At 40.5% G+C, this 12,576-nt stretch overlaps 1 protein-coding gene across 4 annotated transcripts in view; it reads left to right on the forward strand.

Moving 5' to 3' along the window:
- Nucleotides 1-12,576, forward strand: part of AMPH (amphiphysin) — a 227,052-nt gene that overhangs the window by 107,208 nt on the left and 107,268 nt on the right. For all 4 annotated transcript variants that reach the window (XM_044770605.2, XM_044770594.2, XM_070504522.1 and 1 more), the window contains exon 2: nt 683-763. In XM_044770605.2, the coding sequence (XP_044626540.2) occupies nt 683-763 (81 nt within the window). The remainder of the gene's footprint in view (nt 1-682; nt 764-12,576) is intronic.

Below are 12,576 nucleotides of genomic sequence, written 5' to 3' on the forward strand. Positions count from 1 at the left end.
AGGAGATTGCCCGTAACACTTTGAAAGCCCCTCATGTTGCTTATTACACGTTGTCTTTGATTTGTTATTTGTGAACCTGCCTCGTCTACCCCACTAGATTATAAATTTCTTGAGATTAAGTGCTGGGGCCTTGCTTTATTCGTTTTTGTATTTCTGGATGACCAGTGCTTATCGTGGGGCCTAGCGTATCCCAGTGCCTCTTCAAGAGTTTCGAATTGAAGGGAATGTGGGAAGATGGTAGAGGGAGAACTTACCATGTGCCTGGCTGCAGTGACTCTAATACCATCCCTATGAAGTAAGTTAATACTTCAGTTGAATAACTTTGGTTCACTGTTTAACAAACAGTTGAATACCTGTTATACATCAAGCTTTGTGCCAGATGCCTTGGCCAAAAAGACAAGGCATAGATATTGTCTTTTAAGTCATATATAGCCTACTGGAGAGAACAGATACGTAAATAAATAAAGGCAGTGTAGCATGACACTTGCTCAAAGTCACGCAGCCTGGGAGTGATGGGTTTGTGGTTAAAGCCTGTTGAACTCCAAAGCCAGGATGTCCCAGAACAGAAAAACCAGCTGTGCTAAGAGTGACATCTCCTCAAAAGAGCAAAGCAACAACCTTGCTCTGCCTATTATTGGAAAACGTTATTAAATCAAACCATTTTGTTTTATTTGCAAACTAGGTCCTTCAGAAGCTTGGGAAAGCCGATGAAACAAAAGATGAACAGTTTGAAGAATATGTCCAGAACTTCAAACGGCAAGAAGTGAGTATGTTTATCTAGTTAAGGGAGTGGGAAATGAGTTGATTGGGTTTGTGTTTTAGTATATGATTAAAATGCTTTAAGGTTGTAGGAAGAACTTCATTGGGGTTAGTGTTTCCTTGAGGGTTAATGCTTGCTAATGCTGTAGACTTTCTTCTGGAGGGCCGAGGAAGAGGCACTAGGCACTGTGGGAAGAAGATTTGTGTTTTAGCATCTCAGGAGATTAAGACTTTGCTTCTCTGGAGCTCCTTAATACAGATGACTGATCTAAAGGGGAGATGATGTTTTCGGTGATTTGTACGCCACTAAGTATTAGAGAAGCAGTGGTTAAACACTTCTGGCAAAATTACTTTAATTGTTGCCTGCTTTAAGATCATGCATCCTCAGCAGGCATTATGTCTCTCCCAAAGGGGCAAAAATTGGTTCTTGGTGGGTGAAAAAAATCATGCTCTTTTTATGTGTACATGTCACGAAACAGATATATAGTATATCTATGGTATTAAACTTGTCCAAGGAGGGGTGCGATTAGAAAAAAAATGTCTAAAAAGGCCCTTCAGGGGAGGCAAGAATGAAAAATGGGTGAGAAACACAGTTTGTGATGTTTGTTCCTTTAATGGGCTGCTATGTGCTCAACAGATGCATGTATAAAGAAATAAACTTTTTGAAATGGGCTGTTTCTATCTCCAAGGCTTTGATAGTTGGCTAGTGTATCACTCTTTAGAGAGCATGCGTGAAGATCAGGGATGGGGGAGAGATACAAGCCAGGCCCTCTGAGATTAGAAGCCTCAAATCTGGAGATCATTCTAGAGGTGGAGTGGGAAGAAGGCTGGGCCAGCAGACTCTGGAAAATGGGATTTGGACATGGGGATAATGTGAGGACATGGATTTGTTTTTCCTACTATCGTTCGAGCCACCAGTGTCCACAGAGGAAATTGTGGCCTCAGGGGTGAGGATGTGTGGCTTCAGGGATGACACCCCAAAATGGGAGATCATCACAGGTTTTGTCTCACCCTCTTTACTTCTGTTTGCAGATCCCTGATCCTGGAGGTTTCTTTCTTCCATATGTGTAGCAGGGTTCCCATTGTCTTCTCGCTGGTAACATGTTATTTCTTTTCCTCACCAGCAGGGGTTGTAAAATCCAGTAGGTATAGAGCAAGTAGACTAGTCTCCACCAAAACACATTCCTGAATGCTTTCAATTTCATCCCGAGGCTAAGCGTGGACATGTGCAGATAGGAACTGCATTTACTGTGAGGGATGGCAATCTTGTTCTATCTGAAAGTGAGAAACAAGAGGGGAGTTGGAGAAGAAAACAGTGATAGAAAAACAGATCATGACCAAATAACTGAGTATTAGAGAGAGCTTTGCATTAACCAAGGTAGAAAAGAGAATTCCTAGAGAAATGTTGGATGTAGGCGCATAGAAGAAGTTGTCCCCCGGGCTCCTCCAGGAGAACAGATTCTCCACGTCTCCTTATGTTCTCATTTGCCAAGTTCTTGCGCATTCTCTCATGCATGTGGATAACACTCATACCGATCATTGTCTTGGATTGCAGCAACTTCCCACCGAAAAACTTGTCAATCAGTGCCCTCTTACTTCACAGGGCAATCCCAAATGTCTGCTTTAAGGGATCGGATTTGGATAAAGAAGTGAATCATGTTTATAGTTTTCCCTGCTTGAGGGTTTACACTCTACCCTTTGGAACTTAGCCTTCCTGTCTGGTGTGTCCCTATGGAGCTAATTAGTTCTTTGCTCTTGGATTTTTCCTCTGTCATTTCTATGGCATTATGATGTTGTTAGCTCCCCAGAAGGTTAACCTGGGGAAACATCAAGTTCAGGAACGCATTCATGACTAGGAGGCGCTCTGCTTTTTTCCGTTACATTGAATTTTTATTACGCATTTTGGACTTTGTTGACGGAACCATGGGAGGATTGTGTTTTGTCTAAGGTATTAGGGAAAAGTGCAGTTGGTTAAATCATCAACTTCATCGGTTAAGTGATCTGTGCCAGAAAGAGCATCAGCATGGGGTAACTTTATAATGCTGCCCTGCCATCAATTCCTGTCACTATACACATTTTCAGATGTTATGGAGCAAATCGTATACTATCGTTCTTGAAGACTAACACCTTAGGTCTCTGAAGAACATTAGCAGATTTTAAGATCTTGGTAAAACTTCAAAATTTGGGGAAATTTGAGCAAACAGTTCTACTTTATGAGAGTGAGACAAATAAAGCGAAATAAAGAAATAGCATTTCTTAGAGGGTCTCCTGACCCCCTTTGGTATCCTTTGCAAATATTTTTGGATCGGAAACATCTTGTATTTGCACATGCTCATTTTGATATTTTTTGTTTTAATCAGAATGAGTGAATTTATAGTCATTGTACTGCAGTGAGGAGAGAGGGTACCTTACTCCGTCTGTATTTTAGAGGGAGAGAGGGTGGAAAGGAAGGGGTGGGAGGAAGATAAGGAGAGAGATCTGTTAATTTTCTATAGAAACAAAGTAAAGATTGGGAAGAAAAGCTGAAGGCTGAATCTATTAATACTCTATAGAGGGAAAAATGTATCTCTAACCCCCAATATGTATTGGTGACCAGTTCACACCTGTTGCCTATGCTGAAAAGGTGTGCTGCTTATGTGGAAGCGTTAGGCTAGGAAGAAGGATATACAAGATTGTGATAACCTCTACAAGCCCTATTATTTTTCGTGTTAATGTAATGGTGAGTCATTACTCTAAAGGCAAAAGGCATTATCTAAAGGCGGCCTGCTCTGAAGACATTATCTGAGCTAGGAAATCTAGATTTCATATTTAAATTTTCTGTGAATATATATTTTTCAAATCCAAAAAAGTTACTATCTACAGTATAAAATGAATTATATTTGGATCTGTGCCTTATGATAGTCATCTGGCCACACTCCATTAATACTTAATCAAAAGTAGACCATTCTGGAATGTTCTAGAAAGTGTTCAAACATTCTGAGCCCTGATCTTGATTCTAAATTCCCTTTAATAAAATCGTAAGGGTCCTCATAGTTATTGACATAGTCCCTACTTTTTCATGTTGGAAACAAAGGTGGCAGAAGGGTCTATGTTTGAACTCTAGCTTGAGGCTTATCTTTTCTTTGATTGCACCCCCAAATTTTGTTTTTGATCCCAAACCTCTGTTCCTAAAAGGTGGTTTGCGTTAGACTGAGAGCATGGATGCAGGATCTGTTCCTGCTCTCTCAGTTGTCCACTCCCCATCGCAGTATCTTTGAGGTCCAGGTTTCATAAACCGCCCAGTTAGGACAGGAGGAAAGGGGAAAGTAGACTGGAACAAAAGGGACTGGAGGGAGCTCCTCTGCAGAGAGCTCAGGACTTTCATGATGAAGAGCGCTAAGGAGAGCAAGGGTTATAGAAATCCAGCAGGATGAACAAAATCTGAGTTCCACATTTCCTCCCAGGATTTTTTTTTTTTCCCCTTCCTATCTGTTTTTCCTCTCTTACCAGAGCTGCTAACAAGTAGCAGAATTGCTGGTGCGAACATCAACTCCTTTCAGTTCACCTGGTTGCCTGTTGACGATCTGTTAATGAGCAGAGAAAAGGAAGTGGAACAAAGGTCCTTGGCCTCCCTCCCTCCTTCTTGTTAATAAACTTGCCCACTAAGATGGCACGCCTGTGGCAAGTGTGCTAACACAACAACAAAATAACACAGGGGCTGGTTGGGCCCAGATAACCAGCTTTGATCCCATTTCTGTGAGCACAGATGTGAGCACCCCACTGGAGGTGCGACGTGTGAACAGTCCCTCAAATAAAGGAAAAGGAGGTCTCACTTCTCACATCACCACAGCTTCTCATTCCCTCTTTTAAATACCATAGCAGAGTAGTTTTGCGGGTTCTCTCCATGCCCACCACTGAAAACAGTCTAACTCTGGTGTAATACAAAAGAAGAAGAAAAGAAATATCGAGAGCTTGAAATCCTCTCCAGTGGTGAGAATTCGGAACCAGCAATTCCATTTATGAGGATAATGCAATGATGGTTTGAAAGCTGGAACATGTCTTCTTCGTCATCTCTCCTCTGCACAGGGATCCTGTTTGCCTGCTTTCATCTTTTTATCTCCACAGGACTGAGTGCTTTGCACATAAGCTTTAAAATATTTGTTAAACTTGAAGCTGAACCTAGTGGCAGAAATGATTATTTTGAGCACATTCCTAGAGCATGTTTTTATTCCTGGGGTGGAAGAGATGTTGAATCTTGTGTGAATTTTTGTAAGCAGTTTCACGACATTTTTTAGGACGTGCTTATATAAATAATTAAAAAGGAAAATTACAGAAGAGAAGTTTCTAAGAAGAATGTAAATACAAAATGTACTCCGACAGTGGGTTAAAGTGTGGATAAAATTTTTATTTATGGGAAATCATATTTACATTCTGAAAACTTTTGCAGGTTGCTTGAGCAAAAGGCCTAGCGAGTACCTTAGAACTATTTTTTTTTTTTTGTGCCACAGATGGCCATCATTTGCATCTGTCAGTGTATCCACCTTTCGTATATTAATAGTGACCTTCTGAAATAGCCACTGCCTTGATTAAATGTGAGCTCATTGGGTCTGTTTTGAGTAATTGTCGAGTTCTAAATGGCAGTGTCCTGGCTCAGAGAGTGGAGACCTTCCGTCAGCCACAGCGCCCCCTGTCAGGTCACTAGACCTTCTGGGTTTTGAGTAAGAACCTCAGGTGGCCAGTTTTGTGGGCAGCAGAGCAGTGGTTTTCAAACTTTAGCTGCATCAGAATCACCTGGGAGGCCTCGGTACAGCGCAGGTTGCAGGGCCCCACCCCTAGAATTTCCAATTCAGTGGCTCTGGGATGAGGCCTGAGAATCTGCATTTCTGACAAGTTCTCAGGGGATGCCACTGAAGTTTCTTGTCTAAATTAGCTCTTAGTCTGATGGTTGCTAAATGATGATTTTTTAAAAATTCCTTATACACTTATTAATTAGCATCCTACTCTATGGTCAAACTTTCTCTTCTCCCCTAATTAATTATGTCGGTATGGACTTATGGATTCTTATTTTATTCAATGGGTTATGACACATTATTATTATTAGTGGTGGTTTTGAAGCACAGTTGTCCCCAATTTGGCCAGTGGGAACTCCTGGGAGTGGAATCCTGTGTCCCTTTCAGATGTCCCCATCATTCTTTGAGAACTCTATCTTACTTTTTGGCACAAGATGTTCCAGGTTCATGTCATGCTTTTCTTTACTCAGCCTTGGAATCAGCCGTTTCTCAAGGAGTCTGGTTTCTTTCAGTGGAGAATGGCATTTAGAAACCAAGATCTGGGTGGGAAGTATTCTCTGTGCTTCTAGGCCTTCTAAGTGGACAGAACACACACACACACATACACACACGTGTATTTACACCCACAGACATCTATACTATTTATTTCTCAGCTTTCTGAAACCATGCCATCTCCAATTATAATTCAGTGTCTCCTGCTTTATTTGAGCCTTCTCTCTTTCTGTGTTTGTACTTCCTTCTTTGAGAGTGAGAAATCTGGCTTCTCAATATACATATTTATTTGTGCATCCCCTTTATGTAACCCATCTCCTCATCTCCTGTGTCGCACCAGTGGAAAGCGTTCCCTGCTCCCTGGCTGTGGGCTGATTCATATCAGCTTGCACTTTCCCCTCCCCTCTGCTCCAGAGGCCCGCTGGCCAAGACTCACCACCCACTTGGTGCACCAGCCGAGAGGTCCCCCTTGCCTCGTGGTGTGCCTGCTGGGAGTTCTCTCAGCCCTGGCTTCCAGCACCATGGCTTCTGAGAGTTTCCCCTCTACCTCCACTAACTCTGACTGTGCACCAGTGGAAATTACTCAGCTATTACTTGTTAGCACCTAATTGAATTTTACAATGGGATCTATTAAAGAAAAAAGCCATGTCTGTGGGACAAAGTTGACTCATGGGCTGCACTATGCTAAATGCACCTGCATTACTATACATGTAAGTATACTAAATAATAAGCATTATTAGCACCCTAAAAGAAAGGTAGCAGTTAATGTAGTCTGTTAACTTACTGGAATCTTCTTTTTAGACTTTAATAGGATGATTGTTATCAATTATAAATGTACACGTTGCATTTACCCTTGAAGAATTAAAATGTAGTTCCCCCCAGCGTATCAGGAATTTCTTATGAGAGGTGTAGTGGTAAATTTCACAGGATTGTAGAATTGGCCCTAATTACCCTGTTTCCATTGTGGCTACTGAGGGAAAGCTCAGTAGAATTATCAATACTGGAATGAGGGCTTAACTCGTGCCAGGGCAGCTCTGGTGCAAATTACGGGTGTATTATTTATAGAACATATTCCTCCCATTGTTGATTTTTATACTTTTATCTAAAATAGACATTATTTCAAGTCATGCATTTGAGAAAAGAAATCATTCAGGGCCAAGGGAAGGTAGAAAAATAAAATATTTAAATTATGTTGATACAAATATAGCAGGGCTCTTGAAGATCACAGTGTGGTCAAAATATAGCAAGTGCAGGGTCGTGATAGTCATGACATTCTTTAATGGTGTGTTGCTAAGTGTCTGGTTGCCTTCACATTCAGTTTTTGCCCTTTGGTAGATATCTTTTGGCAGAATACAGCAAGCTCTAAATCGGATCAGGCTTGTTTGGGTCCTTTATGTAATGGATAAGGCTGTTAGAGGGAAAGGGACATGTTTTGATGCTGGGTGAACACCTGCCCAGGTCTTAAATGGACATGGCAGACCAGGAGGACAGAATTCTGGTGCCATTTCAGTAAAGAGTGTGTAAGGGAAGCTATTACTGAAAGTCATGCCTCATATCAAACCTTTCTAACAGAGAACAAATAGTCTATAGATCAAGAAAGCAGCATAAAAATGAAGTGGGCAATAACTCGTTTTTCCTTTAATGAAGTGTAATAAAGCAAGAGGTGATGCTGGAGGGGTGTGTTATACTCAGCCTGCACTTACCCAAAAACCTCTCTACCAATAACTTTCTCCATTCTCTAAAAAATGTCTGACTCCACACGTACATTTTAACTCAGGAAACTCTCCGGCCTTCTGTCTGGGATAGTTCCTTTAATTTACCCTTGTCAGAATATGTGTTTGTACACTTGGAAAAAATTCTGCTTGGTTGATCTCTGTCTTTATCAGTCTCTGCTCTGTAGGGCACGAATTATTAGAGCTACAAATTGCTTTGGGCTGCTTCTCACATTCAGAGCACTAAGCTTTTCTTCAGCTGCACCCTGATTTAATCGCACTGCCTTTTTAGTATTTGGCAGATAGAGCCTAGCAGCCCTGCAGATGGCTTCTCTCTTCAGGCATCACGTTGAGGGAGCTGATTCGAATCAAGATGCTCTGGTGTAATTAAGGGCGGAAGTTGGTGGAGTGAGTAGCTGGTGGTCCCTGGTGATGGTGTCATTTAGGAACTGGAGTACTTGCTTCCCAGCTCTTTTTCACCTCCCCCGTGCAGTTGCTTCCTTATGATGGGACTGCCCTTGCCTGGGCTGCCATCTTCATCTGTTCACTACTTTTCTTTAAGGTCAGCTTACAAGACGTTTCCTACCTGATGTCTTTCCAGTCCCCTCAGCCAGGATCTCTCTTTCTCTGTATACTCTAGTCGTACATTATTTGTGTTCATACGATAGTCCTTTTTTCAGTTTTCTTATGTGAAAGTTATTTAGATGTATATCTCTGTCCTCATTAGGTTATAAAATATTTAAAGGAAGTCATCCTTAGTCGTTTCAAAAATCTTCCATGTCCCCTGGCACCTATTAAGTGCTCAGTAAATATATCCCTCCTTGTCACACACATTCTCTGTATTCACCTTTTGTCTTGGACATTACATGCCTCCTCCCTTATTCAATATCAGATCCCTCTTCATTGTCGTTTACTTTACCTCTTTCATCCCGATTTTTGACAGCAAAATATTCCTTGGGGAATGTCTGACTTTGCCTGGACTCAGTTCCTACCAGGGTTATTATCAAGACTAGAACAAGGCCCTGGCCCTGCCCTGGGTTCCAAGCTGCCCTGGGTCCATGCTGTTCCATCTATATCTGCTGGCATTTACAGTATTTTCAATCTTTTAAGAGCTTTACATACTTTTGCTAACTGAATATAATGTCATTTTAATTATGCAGAAGAATGTTTTTAGTCCTTGAATCCCAGTTATGTTCTCCGATTTGTAGATTTTTTTAAAAATATATTTTTTTAGAGTAAGCTCATTCTTCTCTGATAGGATAATATTTTTACCACAGAGCATTAATATATTTAATTGGTATCAGTTAATTGTGTCTGAGGAACGTCTGAAGGAATTGTGAGTCTTGTTGCCTAAATTTATCCTGAGTTTCCATTAAAGTTTAAACTCAGTAATCACAGAATATTCTATGAGGGAATTTGTATATGTCTGCATCTCTGGAAATAAAGTTTACCTAGAGTTACTCCTATATCTAAGTAGCTATAAATTTCTCTGAGAATTCTGTAATACTGAACACCATTTTAGTGTGCACATGTTTTCTAACATTTAAAGTGTTTTCTTTTAATATCAACTTTCAAGGAAGTTTTTAGGTTATTTGATAGATAATTGCATGTGAATACACGTTTAGAACAATAACATGTAACTGTTTAGACATCCATTTGCCTCATATATTTTGTGTCTTCGGCATGCCAGGGATGAATCTAGGTCTTTGGGAATCTTCAGTGAATAAGACAGACAAAGGTTGGGCCGACCCAGTGGCACAGTGGTTAAGTGTGCATGTTCCACTTTGGCGGCCCTGGGTTCACTGGTTTGGATCCTGGGTGCTGACGTTGCACCGCTCATCAAGCCGTGCTGTGACAGGCATCCCACATATAAAGTAGAGGAAGATGGGCATGGATGTTAGCTCAGGACCAGGCTTCCTCAGCAAAAAGAGGAGGATTGGCAGATGTTAGCTCAGGGCTGATCTTCCTCAAAAAAAAGACACTGCCATTGTGGATCTTACATTCCATAACATTGGGGAGCAAACAATAAACAAACCACAATAAATAAGCAGATTATACTGTCTGCTAGAAAATGATGTGAGCTGTGGGGAAAAACAAGTAGAAAATAAATAGAGCAAGATGGAGGGTGTCAGGAAGCTTGGAGACAGCAAGTCTCAAGTTTTGCTTCAAAGGGGAGCAAATAAAGGAGACTATAGCTGGGAGGGGAAGTGGGATCAAAAGGACATTTTCTTAGGATGGCAAAAATATGTGTATCCTAACGAGGCTCCTTTAGTACAGAGGACAAAGTGATGGCTCAGCAGAGAAAGGGGAGAGCAGCTGACTTTTGTCCTTGGCTAGGCAGGAGGAGGTGGGGTCTAGTACACAGCTGCAGGGATTGGCTTGAGCTGGGAGCAAGACACTTGATCAAGGATAACAGGTAAAAGGCCAGATCTAACTTTCCTGGGGATGCACATCTATCAAACCATTTCTTGGCTGACTCAACACATAATTATTGAGTGTCTGCTAAGCACAAGGTGTTGGAAACAAAACGATGAACAATTCAGATGTAGTTCCTATCATTATGAAGCTTGTGTTCTAGTGTGCAGAAGTCGTCTTTCTTTTGAAGCAATTAAACTAGTATAAAAAGACAGAGGATCTTGAGATAATGTTACTGTACTTCCTTCATTATGATGCACTTGGATATCCTAGTTTCACCACTTAACATTAACACATGAGTATACTCTCAACCCAGTTGGTATTCTTAGAAAAAAAGGTTTCTACATCTTTCCTCAATCTCTTTTCCAGCTAGACTCCCCAGGCTCAATGGCTGCTAATAATTCTTACTCCAAAGGCTCTCATTCTGTAGAGCTGCTCCAATAGCATACTAATTATTCATGCAATGGTTATGATTGGCTGTGAAATTCTTAGTATAACTGATTTATATGTAGTTATAGTCACTGTATGGCAAAAAAGCAAGGGAATATAATTTGCTGCTAAGGGCTACTAAGTCTTTAGTTAAGACTGTCAGTCTCCTTTGTAATATTATTCTTATGGAAGAGATGTGTTTTACGTATAGAGGCTTGATTTAGAGTCCGTCTTTGATAAGTATAACCATGATTGCTAATACAGTTGACTTCTGTGGGAGAGAGCAGATAGTGGAAACCTGTACCTGTCGAAAGAATGTATTGGCCCTTGCTCTTCAAATTGTCCTGCATTTTTTACAGTCTCTCGATATATTTCATTTTGAACACGGTCATTACACCTCCACTTTTTGCTCGCTTGCTTTCAAGGAGCAAAATGAGTCTGCCTACTTTGTGTGTTGGGGATTGCTGTCCACGGTGCCAGATGGGAGAAAGAAGACACAAACATTCCTTGGAGATCCTGTCCATCTTTTACCTTCTCTACTCTTGTCTGTTTCATTCCATCTACATGAATATCTCTTCAGTGATGGCCTATATAAGTCAAAAGCTTTACCTGAAACCTCACTAAAATTTGACCCAGTCAAACTACAGGTGTTCCAGGCATCACTGTTTGTGCCGCTTCCCATGGAGCCAGTTCCCCATTTAAGAAATCACTTCTAGTGAAAGCTCTTTGTGTTATTGCTCTGAAGATTTCCTTTTATCTATCCTATTCTATTACCTATCTTTAATAGTATTCCATCTTACTGCATTAATTAACCATTCCAGCTGGGGAGGGTTTAGTATCCCATTCCTCAGCATTCATTTAGAGACCGATTCCATATTTCTTACACTTCCCCTTGAGAAGTAAGCTCATTATCTAGTTTGGATGCTCCTCTCTAAATGAGCCCCTGAGTGACTGTACTATTTGGTAATGGGATCCAGAGAATTAGGCATATCTCTCATCTAGGCCTAAGGAGACTGTCTGAAATGGTTGTGAACATCTGCATAGATGAGCTGCAGTTGATTTTCAGATTTGTTTCAGTGTTGTTGGTTCCCATTGCCTGTAATTCTCTCTCATAACTCACCCTGAAAGCCCCATGCTGACTTTGCATTGGAGTCGCAATCTAAGTGACAGAGGTACGTTAGAAGGAGTGTCTGATGGTGACTGACTGAAACCTGGAGCCAGACATATTTTTAAGTGTCTTTTGGCCACCTCATACTAGAGCTACATTCTAGAGTTTCCATCGACATATTAAGTATCAATTAAATTATAGACACAGTAAAAAATTATAGTAGAAGTTCCCAAATAACCTTTTGAATCACCTGGAGGCCTTTTAAAAATTCTGATTCCTGGGTCCCACTCCAGACTTCTGAATTAGGTCACACATTTGACTTGCGTCTGTAAAGAGACATCATATAGCAGTAACAACTTGGATGCACGCCTGAGATTGCATCAATATAGTAAAGATAATCGTTCCCTTAATTGCACATCTCTTTGAATGTGTTTCTAAACCTTGATGATTATAAGAATCTTCTAAGAAGCTTTAAAAATTTACAAATTTCCAAGCCAAACTAAATTTGGTTTAGGCAAAGGCAGCAATAAAGTATTTTTATTATTAAGACCTTCCACAAGTAGGCTTTGGCACTTATAAAGTGTTTTGTATACTATCTCACTTGATTCTCATAACAATTCATAATTATAATTCTGCTTTATGTATGAGAAAACTGAGTATGTGGTGTAAAAGGTTTTATTTTGGGAATGAGCTTGAATTTTCTTTTGACTGTTGGTATTCATGCTTGTTTTCTCACAGTAATTTATCATATTGGCTTGATTTTTCTCAGATCCATTGTTAAGTAGTCATATTATCTCCATAAATTAGTCCCATGTATTTTAGGATCCTCTATTACTGCAACATTTAAAGCTATAAAAATACTTTCTAAAAAAGATAGCTGTATATTTGAGAC

Source organism: Equus asinus, chromosome 1 (assembly GCF_041296235.1).
Source record: "Equus asinus isolate D_3611 breed Donkey chromosome 1, EquAss-T2T_v2, whole genome shotgun sequence".
Lineage (NCBI taxonomy): Eukaryota > Metazoa > Chordata > Mammalia > Perissodactyla > Equidae > Equus > Equus asinus.